This window comes from Chinchilla lanigera, unplaced genomic scaffold (genome assembly GCF_000276665.1).
Source record: "Chinchilla lanigera isolate Chin_1 unplaced genomic scaffold, ChiLan1.0 scaffold00003, whole genome shotgun sequence".
NCBI lineage: Eukaryota > Metazoa > Chordata > Mammalia > Rodentia > Chinchillidae > Chinchilla > Chinchilla lanigera.
Window position 1 is genome coordinate 9534728 of NW_004955404.1, and position 19921 is coordinate 9554648.

At 43.5% G+C, this 19921-nt stretch overlaps 1 protein-coding gene across 1 annotated transcript in view; it reads right to left on the minus strand.

The window, feature by feature from the left end:
- Window positions 1–10984, minus strand: part of Itgbl1 (integrin, beta-like 1 (with EGF-like repeat domains)) — a 214305-nt gene extending 203321 nt beyond the window's left edge. Inside the window, exons 1-2 of the mRNA XM_005374034.2 lie at window positions 10731–10984; window positions 9469–9686 (exon numbers count right to left, since the gene is read on the minus strand). Coding sequence (XP_005374091.1) covers window positions 9469–9686; window positions 10731–10831 — 319 coding nt within the window. The 5' untranslated portion in view covers window positions 10832–10984. The remainder of the gene's footprint in view (window positions 1–9468; window positions 9687–10730) is intronic.
- Window positions 10985–19921: the final 8937 nt, after the last annotated feature.

Here is a 19921-nt window from a genome sequence, read left to right on the forward strand (position 1 = left end):
CTGTACAAGGTCAAGCCAGTCAGTCCCCCTATAAAGGTCTTCTTTTCCTTCCCTTTATAAAGCCATCATTCTTCTGCCCAGCCTTAAGTAAGATGATTTAGCGGAGACAGAAGAAAGAGTTCTATTACAAAATATAATTTCTTATTTGCCAGGAAATGTGATTCCTGAAAAAACAAAAAACCCTTTTTCCAAAAAAAATGAGACTTGCAGCTTCCTTCCAGCTCTCTATCTTTATCAATTTAAGAGTTAATGGAAAGTAGCTGGAGAATTTACCTGTGTAGAGGCCTGACAACACCCTCATAAATTTCACTGGTCCCCTCAGTCTCAGGAGCACTAGACTTCTCCATCTTCTCAGATGTGATTCTTGCTCTTAAATCCCAGATCAGACTTCAAGCTAAATTTTCCAAGGGTCAAAGGCCTCAGCTCACCCAATTCCACTGATCTGAAGCTTCCTTCTTTCAAGATCAGCAATGTATGAAGGCACTTTTATTAACAATTCTATGTGGCTGAGAACTCCTTCAAGCATGACTGGGAAACCAACTCACTCTGGTGGAAATAAGCAAACTCAAAGCCAGGTTGCTAGGGAGCAGTGTGCGCCCATGTGCCCACGTGTGTGTGCAGTTTCAAATATAAGTTTGAAATATTAAGTTCACTTCTATCAAGAAGAGAAATACAACCGTACATAAGATGGAAATCACCAGAATGTTCCCTAATAGACAGTTTAATAAAGTAGTCCTCACTACCATAGACTGATATATATGTATATTGATATATATATCAGGGCTATGATAGATGATGGTTCTGACTAGAATCAGGGCTATGATAGATGAAGGTTTTGACTAGAATCTGGCTATGATAGATTCTTAAAGAAGAAAGAGAGAAAGAAAAAGAACCTGTGTGTGTGTGTGGTGTTTGTGTACCTGTGCGTGTTTATAACATGGATATTGGTACAAGCATGAGAAAATATGAATGTATAAAATCTAAATCGTTTTTAAATTTTCATTCTTATTAATACATATTTGTTATACATAACGATTATGTGTATGTACATATATCAACTAACAACAGGGTTTAAGGATAAGGCTTAGAGTCACAGCACACACATTTCACTTACTTGAATTCACTCACATGTGCTTAGATGCTGAACATGTACACTTAGTTTTAAAAGGAAGAGTACTAATTTAAATATCAGACAGATTCATTATTCCAGTCAGTGGACAGAGACCCCAAGTGGCTATGAAATGGGTGTGGGAAAGAGGTGTGCGTCAGTGGGATTGGGTTCCTGGCACATGTGGGCATCTCACTGGCAGGAGGGGCTCCAAAAGAACAATCGAGGTAAGACACAAATATTCAGGCAAAAATAAAAAAGTCTTCCAGCCATAGAGTAAACACTCCCTCGAGGATAGCTGGACTACGGAATTCAAACCTGGAGCCTTCCCTCACAGTGTGCCAGGATCATACTTAAAGCCAAAGGCCTGACCTTGGCACTGAATTAGAACCTGTTCTTTGCATGAAATGCAGCCCTCATCTGTTGAATTTTTCTTTACTTTTCAAGTTACAAATACAGTTGTATTTATTATTTACAATGTGATGATTTGGAGCATATATACATCACAGAATATTTAAATGTAGCTAAATACATAGGCACTGCCTTAAATAGCTACCTTTTCTGTGATGAGAACACTTACAAGTCCTCACCCATAATTATCTGAATTGCTCTAATTTTTATACAAAATGTGCATGATGTTCTCATAATTTTTAAATGTCCAGAAAAATTGGAAATTTGAAATATTTAAATAAATACAAGGTTTTTATCATCTCTGGGAACTTAATTCTGGTAACCACTTTTTTAAAAGTTATGACAACACCTCACAAAAATAATAACTTTGTAAAAACTGCTAGGCAGAAAATATTCATAATGGAAACATAAATGGGTCCAGGGGATATGCATCCATCCCTGGTCAGTTAGTACTAGTAAATACAATTAAAGTAAAGGAGTATCCCCCTTTGCTGTAGAACAACCTCTAGAAACTAAAGGTTTAATATCAGCAGTAATAATGCCTACATTTAGAGCAGCAATTATGTACTAGTTATTTTACTGCATGCTTTATGTATATTTTCCCTGAAACTCTGCAGTAATATTCTCTAGAGTGCTAAATTTGCCCCATTTTGACCATTTAGGTCAAAATGGGTCTTGCAGAAGTTACTAAAACTGATGGAGTCTTCAGAGGAGGTAAACTGGTATGGAAACCAGGCCCCTGGGTCTCATGAACTCACACTTGACCACTAACATATTTTATGCCCTTCTCTATTTTAATAGACTTGAACTTTTTAAATAAACTTGTCACACATAGTGTTAGATATGTATTAGTCAGCTTTCCTGTCACTGGAACACAATATCTGACAATTCAAAGCAGGAGAACTTTAATTTGGTCCAGTTTTAGGGGATTTCGTCCACAGATGACTGGGCCCAAGGCAGGAATATCAGCATGGAAGGGCTTAGCAGAGCAAAGATGCTTAGTTCATGGTGGCCAGGGAACAGAGGAGGGGAACAGTGCCAGAGGGGATGTGGGTCTAGGGCCCACATATGGTACCTAAGGCTATGCCTTCCTGACCCACCTGAACCACCCAGAAGTATGCTTTAGTAATCACCCCAACAGCTCCCAAGCCAATTAAGCTGACACAATTATGCTTAACCACCAAAGCCACCAGTAACAGACAAATCCAAAAAACGGAGGTTTAAAGGACAGACAGTTTCCTAACCTATGCAAGCAAAAGCAGTCCTGGGGGCTGGGGATTTAGCTCAGCGGCAAAAGCGCCTGCCTGGCAAGCGCAAGGTCGTGAGTTCGGTTCCCGGTACCGGAGAAAAACCAAAAAAAAAAAAAAAAAAAAAGCAGTCCTGAATCAGGCAGCAGAGTCTCCAAAAAGCCAGATTCCTGTCTTGTGGCTAAGGTAGCCTAGCAGTGGGCACCATGTTCATGTCTTTGATGCAAAAGGGCTGTCAGAATCGCTGATGCCTTCCAGGCAGGAAGAAAAGTGGACAACAAAACACACTTTCCACCACATCCTCTTTCTCCTAGTCCTGCCTACACCTCTCCTTTCATGTCTTCAGCCAGGGTAGGAGAGGGGTGTCCAGCATACCTAAGCAAAACTCCAGGATAGAGCAGTCACTCATGTAAGTTTGGCATGGTCATTATCTCCATTTGTTATTATTATATCCCCCATTTGCTGATAAAGAAAGACAAATTGTAAGCATCCAAGTTGCATATCATCCCTTCACAGCTCTACATGATAATGTCAAACACTGAACAAAAGCAACTGCTGGGCCGTAAATGCCTCCTTAGAGCTACATCAAAAACATTGTGTTCTTTCCCAGAACAGTGTGAGGAAGCCTGGGGCCACAGAAATGAGGTCATGGAGACAAGCTCTGGAGAAAAGGAAAAGATTCAACACCTGCACCCTGAATGGAGCCTGGGAAGAGCCCGGTGTTGACAGGGTTGGAACCTCTCCCTTGTGGCACATGTGTGGCCCTTTCCCACACTTTCTAGGAGAGGGACTGTGCCAGGAAGACTTAGAGCCCCCAAGGTAAGTCTGCAACCTGTCCCTGGAACTTACAAGTAGGCAAATGGAACTTTGCCAGTGTGGTTAAGCTGATGGATTCTGAGATAGAGAGATTCTCCTGGATTATCAAGATGTGTCCAGTCTAATCATGGGTCCTTAAATGCAGAGATACTTTCCAGGGTGTGGTGAGCAGGGGACATGACAATGGGAAAAGCTCAGAGAGACAGTAGCATCTTGGTGGTTCAGAGATGGGGGGCAGGTGCAAAGACTGTACAGAGGCACTGGGGTAAAATGCAGACCCAGCTACAAACCTGTGGGGCAGTAAGGACCTCGGCCAACCAACCACATGCAACTAAACTCTCTCAACACCAAAGAGCCAGGGAACAGACTCTCTAGGAGCCTGGCAGCACCTTAGGACTGGCAGAGCCCGCCTGACCTGTGACTTGCAGGACTATGAGAAAAACCACTTGTGTTGTTTAAGCTACAGATTGTGGCATTTGTCACAGCCACAACAGAAAATGCACTCAAGGGCACAGTACAGAATGTAGCAAAACATCTAATATCCTAACTCCTCAGAGATAATTATCCGGGAAAAAAGACATGGTGAACCTGTTCCTATGGTCCTGGTAACTGACCTCCAGGCCATGAACACTGTGAGCCACAGATCAGATGTAACAGATGATATCTGAGACCCACACAGCTGAAGAGCTTTGGGGCGCTTATGAGACCAAGAGAATGGGATGTCCATTTTAGCAGCATGTCTCAAAATATCTGAAAGCTTTTGAGAAATGCATAAAAGAGGGGTATGCTAGGCAAATAAAACTTGTCACACAAATAAATTTACTCCTTTCTTTTCCTGGGGAAATTATACTTCAAAACTGTGTATTGAGTTTGTCATATTTATACTACTCAATCTAAACACCACAACGTTATATGTCTGTTCTTCTAGAACAGTGGTGGCAACCCTACGGCATGCATGCCATGGTGCAGCTTGTCATCACTGAAAGCTCTAAAATGTTCACCATCACTCTTCTAGAATATCAAGGCCAAGGACAACCAGGGCCAAGGTTTTAAGTCTCTGTGTTTGAGCTCCCAGCAGTGATGATTTTAGCCACTAAACTCAGAGAAAAGATGTGCCTGACTAACACTTTATTTAAGACTTAATAACCTTTAACTTTTAGGGGTCACTTGTGGTAAGATATGAGGCATTTACAGAAAGTGGATGAATCTAAGAGAGTAGAGCCCTAAAAGAAGTTCACATGAAGTAGGTGAGCTAGTGGCACAGAACTCCAGAATGCATTCCCCAAACTACGAGCAATGCTAAGGCTGTGATGGAAACACATACGAGGGGGCAGAATGGAATCCAGGATACAGCCAGTGGTCAGTGTGTTTGTCTACTGCAGAAGAGAGCTAAGGGTCCCAGGCATTCTTAAGTGCTCTTGCCTCTAACTGAGGGGCAGGGAGGGACAGTGAAAGGGGAGAGGCTCAATCCACAGGGGCTACACAGAGGCTAAGCAGTGACCACGTAAGACAGGATGAGACTCACAGAAAGGAAAAGAAGGTGGAAGGGAAAAACGACTGAGAAAGGAAAAACCAAAGAATGATTCCTCAAAAGAGGCTTAGAAGGAATTAATTCAACAACTGAGAAAAAAAAAAATGCAGCTGAAGAGAAAAAGCAGAGAAAGAACCAGAAAGTCCAGGGCTCAAGAATAATGAGATATCATTCTCATGCCAGTTACTTAACAGCGTAAAAGTCAGAAATCACTGCAAAGAAATTATTCTCAGTTATATGTTAGGAATAGCAAAATGTATTTTAGTTACTGTATAATATTTGTTACTGTTACCCAGATCTGTTGGTCCATAAAGTACAAAGTTTTATTCTCCTAGCAATCATTCTTCATTTTACAGTTCCAGGTAAAATGTACGCTCCTCAAGAAGGACTTACATGTGCACTAGGAGTTGTTGGCTCATTCACCTGCCTTCATTTCATCCATTCCATTGCAGGGCCAGACACTCAGACCTACAATCTCAGCAGTGGCTCTAATTCATTATCTTCCTCATCTTTGGGCACTGAATCATGCAGGTTCTACTTTTAAACTGTCTTTAAAATCCATCTTACTTCTGTCCTATTCTCTGTCCTCTGGACCGTAAATGTATACAAAATCTAACTTGAACTTCTCCCCTTCAAATATCTACTGCAGCCAGCGAAGACCCTTGCCACCTGTGATTTCTCCTGAGTCAGAGCACCCACTGCCACTCTAATATTTGAGACCTTAATTGCTCTGGCACGTTGTTTCAGGAAACACAAACAAGCCTGGGCATGGTGATGCATGCGTGTAATCCCTGCACTCTAGGAGCCTGTGGGAGGAGGATCGAAAGTTTGAGAACAGCCAGGGCAATTTAGTGACTAGGGAGAACCTGTATCAAAAATTTAAAGTTTAATAAAGGACTAGGAATGCAGAACAATGCAATGACCAGTACCACGAACAAGCAAAGACTTTTCTGCCCTTAGACCTTAACCTGGGATTTTCTTCCCCTTGAATTCCAACAGCCCATTGTTCAGATAAAAATGCCTCCTATCCTCAAAGACTTGTGTAAAATACTACCTATGTTTGAAGAGCTTTTATCCACACCACTGAACCCCTTTCTCGATGAAATCCTCATAGAAATGTATTACAGGCATCTGGTATTTCTCTACGTCTCCACTCTACAGTGAGCTGCCATGGAGTCCTCATATTTCCATCCCCTTTGTCTCAGTCACTGTCTCACCTCTGGGGAAAATACCTGACACCCACAACTTACAGGAATAGAGGTTTCTTTTGGCTCCTGTTTTCCAGCTCTAGTTGGCTGGATCCAAGGCGGGATGGGTACAGTGGAGGAGCCCAGGCGGAGAAATAATGCTCCAAATAGGGATCAGAGAGAAGCAAGGAATCGGGAAGGAGATAAATGCTTCAGGCCATTCGCACAGTGACCAGACCCCACCTCCCAACAGGAAGTCAGCTGTGTCACCCTCATGACTCACTCACTTTCCAAAGCCCCATCTGTGAGTGCATGAGGCCGTTGAGCACATTCTCAAACTAAACCATAGATGGTTCAACAGCTAACACACAGTACTTCATAAGTGTTTGTTAAGTTGAATGCACTTAGCTGTTCCCTATTACTAAAACTGAACCTTTTAAGTGACATATTTCAAAAGAACTTTTAAAATATTTTAAAGAAATTGATTTTTTTCTTTTTAGTAATCATAGTTGTTCATGGGGTTACCCAGGGCTGCTTTGAAAATACCAGATGGAAGTTTTTTTTCATGCAATCAAGCAGTTTGCTGTTCTAAAAGGCGTCGTGTATACACAGAACAACCACTGGGCCAGACCTTTCTGCTAAGGAAACTTGAGGAAGATCATGTGCCGTGAACAAGTGACCACTAGAAGAAACAGACTTTCACTGGAATGAACATAATCACTTTCAACCAGCGCAAACCAAAATAAGTACATTTCTTATGATTCACAGTATGAGAATCGCAGTGGAGTGCACCTTAAAAGGCACAGTGTATCTACCACAGCTGCTGCTGCAAGGCAAGACTCAAACAGTTATCCTTGTTTGACCTTTGGGGCCTTAAGTCAATAACAGACCCAGACTACATGAAATAAATGACACCACTTTCACTGGATCAAATGGCCCACAGCCTCTAGGATAGGCTATCTTTTTGTCTATCTGTCCACCCATCTGCCTGGCCATTCATCCATCCATCTATCCCAGAGCGCTTCTTATGCAGCTATATAATAGTAGCATGTTATACACACATACACAAATTGATATGACTAGGCACTCACTTCATTTCAGACACTATTCCATGTGCTGTCCATATGTCAAACATTCCAAAAATTGTCTAATGTAGTTACTGTTAATATTCCCATTTTACAGATGAAAAATCAAGGCTTGGGCTGTTTAAGTAATTGCTCACGTTCATACAGCTGATGGGGTCATGACTGGACTCTTGAAATTTCCCCCCAAGTTCTATGCACATCACAACATCATGATGTACTATAAGTGCAGGATTATACTTTCTTTGTGGCACAGACATTACTCTATTTCTGGCAGGGACCTATGGGGTTTACCTCAGAAGCAAAGGTCTAAATGCACATACAAATATGGAATCTGCTACATCTTCATACTAGTTACGAAGCTAGAACTCTTTCTGGAAAACAGAATTGAGAAGTTAAATCGAAAGCACAGGACAATTTGGTAAGGAGGCCCATGCACTGGGTAAATATCTCTTCTGGCCTGGCAAACATGGTGAGAGCATTGTAGAAGTATATTCTGTACAAGGTCTTGTCAAAAACAACAACAAAAAAGCCTCTATGGGCATTGGCTTGCAAGGCGAGAATTATTTCATTCAGCCTTAAAATAAAGAGTTTTGCCCCTACAGAAATGCACAAAACCAAACATAACTATGCATGACTCAGTACTGCAGTTAGCATAAGGAAGGAATGGAGTGACTAAGACTTCAAGCAAACGACCAACCCCTTTCCAAGGGAGGAGAAACCCCAAAGCTCCCCTCTGCATAGCTCCACAGAAAGGCCCCAGCTCTGGTCCTCAGAGGGGCAAGTCACCTCACGGCACTCGCGGGTTTCGCCCTTTGAAGGCCACTCCTCGCCTCTTTGTGTTCTGATGAAACAACAATAGAAAAAGCCCAGGAAAATTTGTTCAAAACTCATGCTATTAAGGAGGCCCTGCCAGAGGCAATGAAAGCCAGAGAAGCTGGGTAGCAGTTGAATTTGGAATGAAATATTAGAGGTCACCCAGCTTTCCTTCCAAAGGGCTACCCTTAATAATTCTGCAGCTCATGGGCTGATAAAGTTAAAACAGCAAGCTGTGGCAACCAGTGCTCTTAAAGTGCCAGGTAAGGAAACCACACACATGCACCTGTGCACATGCAAATTACTTCTCTGACTGTTTTCTCCTCTGCCAACGGCCCGAAAATGAAGAACTCTCACAATACATCCCTGGGCCCAGCCACCAAGAAAAAGCATTTCGCCATAAACTCGGTTTTGATCTCTCTGTTACTGTTGGATGTCTCAGTCCTAGCTTCATCGAGGGTAAAATAAGTTACTACTTTTCCATACTATTTGCCAAACCTTCCTTGGAAGGCCTTGTGTTGTCCTTTTGCTAATGGAATTCTTGCATCTTTCACAAGGAACTAACCCAGGCTCTTGGCCTCAAATCAATGACCCTTTCTAATATCAGGACCTGAAGCATTTCCTTAAATGCAAAGAAAATGTGTTTTCTACCTCACTCTTACAAAATTCCAAATTTCTGGGCAGCTCCAAAATTCAGCAGCTAGAACAGTACAAAAGCAATAGCTTCAAGGTAAATGTTCACCTGATTATTTTTTCTGTGTTATAAGTTTCATATGCAGACCCTTGTCTGTGAATTATATCCCAAGTGTGGAAGGTCAAATCAGAGTTCAAAGACAAAATCTGCCCCCCTGGAATTGAGAAAAATAATACCCTCCACGTGTTTCCAAGGTGAAACTAAAGCACAGCTCTTGACCTCCAAACTTTATGATTAATATTCTTGATGAGGATAGGGGGCTCGAAAAATAACTCCACTTGCAAAGACACTGGGGAACTTAGAATAAGAAATTCAAATAGAGGCAAGTGAGGATTAGAATTAAGTGAACCAAACTTACAAGTTTTATATCATCTAAATTTGAATCCCAAGTGAGAGAAAACTATTGCAATAAATACTGCCAGAATTGTCTGGCAAAAAAAGTATGACCTCGGCTGACTGCAGTAACTTTCGTGGTGTTTATCTGAAGCGAGTCTCCGCCCTGCTCTCTCCTAAAAAGCAGTAGAAGCCTCCCCAGGAAAAGCTGACCTCCCTTCAGGGAGGCAGCCCCTGCCTTACCTGCGCAGGTCTTCCCGTCGTAGGTCTCGCACACCCACTCGTGGCATTCGCACAGCGGCCCGAAGTAGGTGCCTGGCTCGGTCACGTGGCAGATGCAGACGCCGCAGTCGCACCGGCCCCGGCCGTGGCACAGGGCGCTGCCCGGGGGCTGCCCAGGTGCGCGGCACCGGCGCTCGGACTCCGCCCGGGACAACCTGCAGGGGGCGCCCGACCAGCTCCTGGAGGGCGAGCGAGACAGAGCCAGGCCCGGTCAGAAGCAGGAATTCATTGCTCCTTCCGCTCCCAGCCCTTGTGTCCTCCCCACGGCCACCCCACATGGAGAAGTTCAACCCCACGGAGAGCAGGCCTGAGGCCTAGGGGGTCCTCTGAGGGTCACATGCACCCTGCAAGCGTGTGTTTCCCCAGACTCACAGGTACCATCCATGCACCTGAGAAATCACCAGGGCTTCCTCCAGGGCCCCTGGCAGAGGGCATCCAGCCCTGCCCCTCGAGGTTCGCCCCTGAATCTTACATGCACAGGTAGGTTAAACACAAACGAATCCAAAGCATGAAACTCGGCCCACTTTTCGGTCTTCTTTTTTTTTTTTTTTCCTCCGGTACCAGGAACCGAACTCACGACCTTGCGCTTGCCAGGCAGGCGCTTTTGCCGCTGAGCTAAATCCCCAGCCCCTCGGTCTTCTTTTTTAAGAGCCTCACTGCTATTTGATGGTCAGGGGACGGTTATTTCATATTTTTTTAAAAGGGAGGGATGAGTATACAGAAAACGTTTCATGTTTATATATAAAGTATACATATCGCTATCATAGGGCATAGTGCTTTTATTTTAATTTCACTAAGCAGTCTTTATACACTCCAGAAAAGTTCAGCAATTGAGATGCACCACAAATTCTCTTTCAGAATAGAACCCAAAATGTAATAGAAGCCTCAAGAAGATGAAGCTGGGGAGCGGAAACAATACAGCACCTGTCAGCTGGGAGGTCACACAGGTAGGTACCTGTAAGTGCAGCTCTTCACTCACGAGAGAAATCCCCCGAACGTATTTGCAGAGGGAGAAATGATGTTTTGTGCACTCACTGCACTTTTCCAGAGGAAAAGCAAAAGAACAGAGAGGGAGCAACACCCCGGGTGAACAGAAGCACAGAAGCAAGAGGCTGGAGACAGTGTATCCCGGGTGCCGCTCAGCGCCGACTCCCGGCCTGGGACAGGCGTCGCCCCGCTCCCTGGAGCAGGGTCCGCCCGCCTGGACCGCAAACCGGGCTCACCTGAGAGAGGGCGAGAAGCTCTGCGGCGGCCCCGCCGACAGCCCGGCGAAGAGGAGGGGCGGCAGCAGCAGCCAGAAGTCCCAGAAGCCCGGGGCGCGCATGCTGGGCTCGGGCTCTGCAGGTGCGGCCGGGCGGCGGCAGGAGCGCGCGGTGGCGGGGCAGGGGGACCCGCGGACGCCGCCCAGGTCCCGGCTCCACCCGCAGCCGCGAGGCCAGGAGCCGCCCGCGAGTCCCGGGCAGCGGCAGCGCTCTGGGCGGGGTGCGGGCGCCAAACCCCACAGTGGAGAGGCTAGGCAGAGAAGTAATTAGAAACAGTTGCACAAGCAGATGGTTTATTTTGACATTAAAAAAAAAAAGTCCTGTTCACGGATTTGAGAAAATCGTTTCTTTCTTCAAGTACAGGCCCCAGAAGCATGGACAGGAGAGCATTTGGGCCGGCTGATAGCAGCGGGAGCTTAGGAAGTATCCTGCAGACAGCGAAGACCCCCTGGAGGCTTGGGCATGGAGTCACCCCCACCAGCTGGCTTCGAAGGAGATGCCGGGTCTGGGGTTTGGGGTTTCCGTGTGAGAGGTGGGGGACGAACAGCACCGGGCCCCACAGCGTTTTCTGGTGGGCATTGTGCTTTGTTGTAAACGGTGCGTATCTTGTTTCTTAAGTCTCTGAGAGAGAGTATCATGCTTCCAGTTACTCAGGCCAGTCCCTTATCACAACACATTTTTCCTCGAGTTGCACAGTTTAAACTGTAGTTCTCCCAAAGTTACCTCATCTGCCCCCTGTATCGAGTGAGGAAACAAAATAAAATGTGTACGTATGGAGAAACTTGCACGGGAAAAAACTAATGTCGCTTCTTATTCACCTATTTAATAACCAGCCACTTACTATATTTGATCTGGTTTTTGTTTTGTTTTGTTTTGTTTTCTTGTTGTTTGGTTAGTTAGTTGGTTGTTTGTTTTTTTTTTTTCTGTTGTTGTTGTTTTCTTTTGTGCTTTTTTTGGGGGGGGTGATGCCAGGGATTGAACCCAGGGCCTTTGCACTGGGCTACATCCACACACACACCCCTTGTAATTTTTATTTTTTTTTATTTGGAAGCAGGGTCTTACTAAGTCACCATGTTCCCCAGTCTGGGCTCAAGATTTCAACCCTCCTGCCTCAGTCTCCCAGAGTTCTGGGATTACAAAGACATGTCACTAAATTCAGCTACACAGTACTTTACCAGCTACACAGCTATTAGGGCAAGGTTCTGTGCCAGAAGGAGGGGACATAGCAGAGAGGTAAGGAGAATTATGCAGTGTGCTATGACATTAATCAAAACAAAAAACCCCATAAATATGAAAGGACAAATGAATGCAGAAAACACATGTTCTAGTTAGATAAAGTCACTGATCTCATCGAAGAAGGTGGCATTGGGCTAAGGGAAGAAGAGAATTAAATTAAGTGACAATAGGAAATGGGTGGAAGACAGAAACCATTCTGATTTTACTTCCGCTTTAATGACAAAGACATGGAAAGCAGAGATTAACAGGCATGAGCTCACTCACAGAGGGGTTTACTGGGAGATCTGAGTTGAAATCCCCCAGACGCGCAGTGCACACTCCTGTTACCCGCACTGTGTGACCATGTGGGAGGTGTGTGCAGGGGTAAATGGACGGAAGAAACTGTTCTTCACTCACTCTAGGAAGAACACTTCAGATGCAATGGTTCCTCATGAGATGGAGGAACCCAAGAATAGTGGTTCTGCAGCTTTATAACCAGGAAAAATGGAACTTCTCCCTGTCATCTACATAGATACATAAAGGACAAGACCAACCAGCATTGCCTTAAGAAGATAAATGAAGGTCCCCTGCCCACAGCCCATGCCTTTTGTATTGCTACCCTGGTCAGCACCTGTACCAGTAGGGTTTACACAGGCGTGTCCCTGCATCCACCCGGACCCATACAGCTAGACATTTTCCAATAGCTGTCCCGTTGTCGGACTTTAACCCAGGTGTGTGCACATTTGTGAGGGGGTCTTCAAGGAGCAGGACAGACCAGCGACAGGTGCACAGTCCTGGGGCTGGAAGGTGTCAGAGCTGGAAATTCTAGGGTCTCTGACTTAGAAACAAGGACTCCGGCTCTGGGTTGGTTCAGGGTCCCTGGGTCAGATACAGTAATCCTGTAGAAAGGGTTCTTTGTGAAGGAGATATACAGTGAGAGTTTAGCAGTTCAGAGAAAGGGAATGAAAGTGTGTGGTTCTTAAAGCAGAGTCCGCAGACCAGTGGCATCAGTACAACCTAAGACCTTCTCAGACCCTACCCAGATCGACTGAACAGCAGGGTGCATTTAAGTGAGATCTCAAGAAATCTACTTGCACATCAAAATGAGAAAAGCTTACAAACATAGGACCCAGGGCTGAGGCTGAGAGTCCTCCAATCTGAGAGCAGTATTTCTCCTTCTAGGACTTCTCCTTGCTTTCCTTCCTGGCCATGTGCACTGCCATGAGAATGCAGCTCTCCTGCCAACAGCAAGAAACCTTGGTGACTCAGAGAACAGGGCAGTAACAGAAGAGAAGCACTAATTCCAGAGCCCGACCAGGAATCTGCAGTGAAGACATGGAGTTTTCATAAATGAGTCACATATTGTTTGCTTTAAATCACTGTAAAAGAAGAACATTTCTTTCATGGATTATAATTTTTTTTGTCCCATAGCATGCAGTATAGTATCCAAAGAGCAATATTCTTTCTCAGAGTATGCAGCTGTGAAGTAGAGATAGCATACATCAGATAATGGAGAAAATTTAAATATGTAGATCATCGCATTACTGTGATTTAGAAATGATGTCCCCATAAGTGGAAATAGTTGTGCTGTCACTGGCTTGGTGACTTGGTAGAAAGTCTTGGGTCTACAGAAACTCTGTCAAAATAAAAGGATAGTTCGAAATTTTATCAAACCTTGAACTTTGATTTTTCTTTTAGCAGAGTATGACTTTTCTTCTGCCAAAGTATTCAATCCTTTGGAAATACCTGCCTTCTCCCCTGCCCTAGTTTGCAGGACCTCAAGGACACACCTGCTGTGTGGCCGCCCTGAGTGTCTCGTCTCTCCAGACTGGGAGGACCCTGAGTCATTTCTGGGCAGTGTGTGAGCCGGCTGCCCAGTGCATGTGGAACCACACTCCAAGAAGTTGAAAACATCTTAGTCCTTGAAAGTAGCCCTTAAGTCCTTAGGTCTCAAAATTATACAATTTCAAGATTCAAGAGATATTTAAAGGCTATTTCCTTCAAAATCAAATTTGATGGCAACATATAACATATCCGCCAAGGGACTAGGTAGACTTGATAAGAAAACCAAGAGTGAAGAGAAACACACCCTTTTCTGAGAGCCGTGCTGACATGCTCCCTCTTTGGCTTCTGGTCAACTCCAAGAAGACATTCAAATGAATATGCTGGGCACTACGGTTGATCCAAGGACTTTACAATATGTTATCATCTTCTCCAGGCCCATTACCTGTCCATTTAATAAATGGGAGCTCCAAATAGTTCTATACTTTTGTAAAGAAAATCATGCTCAAGGCCTTCACTTCTTGCTGGTTATTACAGCTTTATGCCTTCAATTTCTGACTTTCTTGAGAATTTTTCCTTTGTCTGGGGTGGATGCCTCCTGTTAAACATCATACATTCAACCATTAAAGACTGTTACCAAAGATGTGGTCCAAGGCGTGTGGACTGGATCACTATTTTCAGTGTGCTTGTTTCATATAATAAAACTGAGGGCCACAGAGGCCCTTTTGGAGGGCCACATCACCCCACCTGTGTGCTCGTACCAACGTGTTTTTCCCCAAAACACAGTGATGTTTATCTTTCTTAAATTGCACCTGGTTTTGGCTCTTTTTTCTAGAAGGTAAAAACTACTGTGGATACTGATTTCATATTTCTCTCACCTTGCAAAAGTAAGCATGACGACCACACCTTTATCCAAATAATTAGTAAGAGAGTTGAAAAAGTTTAGTCTGAGCACCACACCTCCTTGAGACCTTCCTTCTAGCAGTCCTTCATGTAGCACAGGCTGAATAGTAAATCCAATCACTTTCCAGTGTACTGAGTTGTCTGGGATCAGCCTACATATTGGTTTTCTCTGTTTATAAGATATAGAAAAATCTCACCTGTTGCCTTACCATTTTGTTTTTACCAGGCAAAACCTGGGCCTTCACACCTCTTCTATTATCATCAAAAACTATACCCAATGCATACTATAAGCTCAATCTGTATATATGGTATGAATAAATTAATTTAATACACAAAATGGATAACAGACCTATGAGTTAACAACAAGGCCAAATGATAGCACACATTCTGGATCAGTTTTTCAGATGATATTGAGGTAGGACAGAAGAAACAAAGATAGGTAGAAAGAAGAGAAGAAAAATTATAACAGCTATATTTTTAAGAAGACTGGAACTCCAGGACACAAAGTTACACAGGGTTATCTATATCACTACTCCCTATGTGCTTATGTGTCTTTTCTTCTTGGTCAAACATACTTGAGATCCCTTGAAGATATTTTAAATCCATAAATTAGCTTGGTCGACAAAGGACAGAAATCTGTTCTTATGATAAAGGAACAGACTGAGACAGTTCAAAGAATGTCTTTAGGCAAACATCTTAGACCATGGCCCCTTCCCAAATTTGTGGTTCCTATGCCTTTCATCTGTAAAACTGGATATTATCCTTCTGTCCATCATTTTTCCTGACAAACAAGACCAAGGCACAACTTCCTGCAGATTCACAAATCCCACAGGTTTCCATTGCCAAAAACACAAATATTCCCAGCTTCAAATTGTAATGCTCCTCTGCCATTCTCTCTCTCTCTCTCTCTCTCTCTCTCTCTCTCTCTCTCTCTCTCTCCCTACTTTTAAATTTCTCCACATAAATCCTTTTATGCCTCTTTACTGATGTGTCCTGAAAATTCTATTTCTATGATAAGAATCAGTAAACCCGTAACCTCCCAGGGGGTGAGGTGGGTTCAGGGATTCCTCACCACCGCTTTGACAACCTCCAAGGATTCTGTCGTATCTGTGACCTTTCGTGTCTTCATCACAGCACTGCAGATTTAACCTGAATCCACATAACACAAGTTCTCCTCTTATATGCTTGACTTTTGTTAGTCACATCATTTTTACGTAATTCTTACAACTACCATTTTGTGATTTACCATTGATTTCTCCCTGTAATTCGTTTGGATCATCCTGTTTACCCCTGACTCATGTTCATTCCACTTCCTAGTAATCTAGCCTTCCACTAAAATATCCTCACTCCAACTCTTCATCTTACGTCTTATGCTCTGTTTCACGTCCTTCCAGCGGGTCTGACCACCTCTATTCTCATCCTTTATTGTCTACCCTTATCTTAGTGAGAGTTTTAACGTACAAATTTCATTACATCTATTCCCTTTTGAAAATGATTTAGTCTCATCTCTCAATTGTCTATAGGATAGCTGCAAAGCACTCTACGTATTCATGTAAGATGCTTTACGTTTGGACACTGATACATCCATAATGCAGAGGCCCTCAACTCCCAGGCAGCACAGCAGGAGGTAAGCAGGGGACAAGCCAGTGAAGATTCATAGAAATTTCCAGCTGCTCCCCATCTTTGGCATTACTGCCTGAGCTCCACCTTCTGTCAGGACATCTGTGGCATTAGATTCTCATAGAAGCAGGAAACTCTACTGTGAACTACACATGCCAGGGACCTAAGTTGCCTGTGCTCCTTTAAGATTCTAATGCCTGATAATTTTAGGTGGAGCTGAGGTGGTGATGCTAGTGCTGAGGAATGTAATTATTATGTATCACAAATATACACTAATAAAAAAAAGAAACACACACACACACCTTCCTTCATGTACTCCTTCCATGGTAAAATTGTCTACCATAATATCAGTAGCCAGTAATAAAAAGGCTGGGCACGTGGATGTTGTGGTGCTTCACGCAGATCCCTTCTCCAGGACCCACACACCCACAGCTGATGACAGTCTTGGATGCAGATGACTCGCAGCTGCACCCTTCTCTGTGACTCTCCTTTTCAATCAGGAAGCAGCCTCCCTTGAAGTTGGCCACATCGATTCAAATCAGCCCCCTCATCTCATCCCCGCTTCCAACAATGCTGGCACCCTCAAGCCCCTCCTACGTGAAACTTGGAGGACCAGGTGACACCATTGGTGTGCATCAGGAAAGACCCCAAATCCGAAGGCAAGATATACGAGGTGTGAGGCTGAGTAAGATTGTATTTGACTTCAGAACTTTGATAGCAGGTGTCTGCCTGTGCTGCACTCACCTAGGGAATTTCCTCCTCAGCCCTGCAGGATGAAGTTAAAAGGCTCTAGACTTGGGAGCACTGGACACTGCAGAGGCCAGTATGGCAGTAAACAGGGATTAAAGGAAGATGGGCTCTCTGAATAGTCACAGTCTGGTCTCTTTCCCTGATTGAATTATACCAGGGAAATTAGTCTTATTTCCCAGAAAGGAGTGGTTGAATTATTAGTTTTGAGTAATCTGGGTATATGACCTGTGATCAATATATACAGTGAGCATTTAAATTAACTTATTAGAGTAAAAGACACATTGCCATTAGCCCCCCTAGATATACTACCCCTCACTTTTCACACGCTGACTCCATTGTTCTTGCCACTGTCTGGAGCAGACGTGGAAGTCTTCATAGTGTCTTCATGGGGTGTGATGAAATAATACAGTGAATGCTGCTGCTGAGTGCCATCCAACAGAAAGGTAGGTGCATAAAAACTACAGTGTGTCCTTGCTCACTTTACTCACCAGATCTGGCACTGTGTAACTTGTGGCTCTTCTCTTAGGTCCAAATGACCATGAAAGGGCTGGGTATATAGATCAGCAGCATAAGCATCTGCCTAGTAAGTGCAAGGTCCTGAGTTCAATGCCTGGTACCAAAAAAAAAAAAAAAAAAGAAAAAGAAAAGAAAAGAAAATGACCAAATGACCATGAGAGATAATCTTTTTTAATCAATTGGATATCCAGGCAATCACAATAATGCAACTAAAGACAGTGATGAAAGAGGACTTCCAGAATTGCTTCAGAAAGTGACAAGACTGATGGGACAAGTATGTTGGAAGCAAAAACAAGTAAAAATGATAGAAACCATGATACAGCATGGTGAAATTTCAAACAATAGGCAAGAGAAATTCCTCAAAACATTCAAAAAGAAAAAACTCACATATAGAGCACAAGGAACAAGACAGTATGGATGATTTTAGCAGCAATGTTAGAAAATCTTTTTTAAAATTCCAAATGATAGTTATTTTCATCATATAATTCTCTTTACAGTTTACATGTTAACTAAGAGCATTTCAAGGCTGAGGCTGGTGATGCATGCCTATAATCTCACCACTCTGCGAGGCTGAAGGAAGATTACACTTTCTGACCCTGTGTGGATAAATTAGTGACTTAGTGAGACCTTGTTTGAAAAAAAAAATTAAAAGGGCAGAAGAGTGGCTTAGTGCAAAGGCCCTGGTACTAAAGAAAATAATTTTTTTTGTTTTAAAAAAAGTTTACCCAGCCCCCTTTTCAGGAAGCCAATAGAAGATCTGACTTACTATTACAATGCTTAAAATCAAGGAAGTGAAGATATGGGATTCAGAAAATAAGAACTCAGAATAGAGCTCAGAAGAGAATACAACTCAGAAGAGAAGTGAAAATAAGAACAAGAATGAAAATAAGAGAAATTCCAAGGACAAGTGCTCTCTTGCAGAAGAGCTCTTCCTGTATAAGGATACAAGTCTTTCAAGGGCAGATATTCAAGAAAATGAAAAATGGGCCTCACGAATTTAACTTAATAATTTGACCAAGCAGAGGCAATGGAGTAATAAGTTAATGCTCTTCTTCCAACCTGTCCCCACCTCTTAACAAAACATAGTTTGTAAGTATTGGTCGATGTTAATTTAGATAAAATTCATAATGTCACTGAACTGGAAGCAGGGAGACAGCAGAAAGGGTGGTATAACATGAGAGAGCTAAAGTTTTCTTTGAATGAATCAGCTTTCCTATTGTTGGGACACAGTAACCAATACTTGCAATTTAAGGAGGAGAGGTTGAAGTTGGCTTGTGGTTCAGACGTTCAGTCTATGGTCTATGGGCTCTAAATCAGAAGCATATGGTGGAAGAGCATGTCAGAGGAGCCTGCTCAAGCCATGGCAGCTGGGAAGCACAGAGTAAAGGTGAGAGCCAGGGAGGGTGAGATGCCCTCCTAAAGCATGCTCTCCTTCCAACCTGGCCCCACCTCTTAACAAAGCATTTAGTTATGAACTAAATGTTCTGAGCTAAATTGCTCAGTCCATAGATGAGTATAGCACCCTTATAACCCAATCACCTTCTAAAACGGCCAATTTGGAACAAATGAGACCTGGCCAGGAGGAGGGGAGAGTTCTACAGCTAAACTATGACATCTTCTGTATGATAAACTGACCACAGCACCAAAAATACATGTACAGAAACATGAAAGCAAAGTCAGGGGCCAGAGGTGAGAGGAGAAAGCACTTAGCTCTTCTCTCAGGGTGGCCACACCGGGGACTTGGAGAGATGAGACAAGAGACTTTAGCATGTGACTGTTGGTACTCCATCATTTGGCTTTGCAAACTTTTCCAAGCATTGTATTTATTAAAAATGTAAATCAGTGGATAATGGGGACACCAGTGCCCCAGAATGGTGAAGAACTATGCAGTTCCCAGGGTAAGGACTTTGTGCTCAGTAAAGTCTATGTTCTCACTTTAACAACTCCCTACTGTTTAAAGTCAAAAAGCATCAATCAGAGAACTTATCATGCAAACCTTCTCATGCTATAGGGGCTGTAAGGTAAGCCTGAAGTGGTAATTTCCCCATTCCTCTAGCCCTTCCTTCCTCCCCTCCTTCCTTCCTTCCTTTGTTCCTTCCTTTATTCCCTCCCACCTCCTTTCCTCCTTCTCCCCAGCCATTCTTCTCCCCACTGATACATTTCTCCACAAATTCCTGTTGATCATCTACTTCCCAAGGCCTGTACACCTCTGCATGATCTAGTGCCATTTTCCCTCTAACCTCATCTCACATTACTATTCTTACTGCACTACAAACAATTATCCTCATTCTATTTCTCCATGGTTCAGAACATGTGCTCTTTGCCTGTGTGCTTGCTTTTCAAGGATTCCTAAGCCCCAGATCATG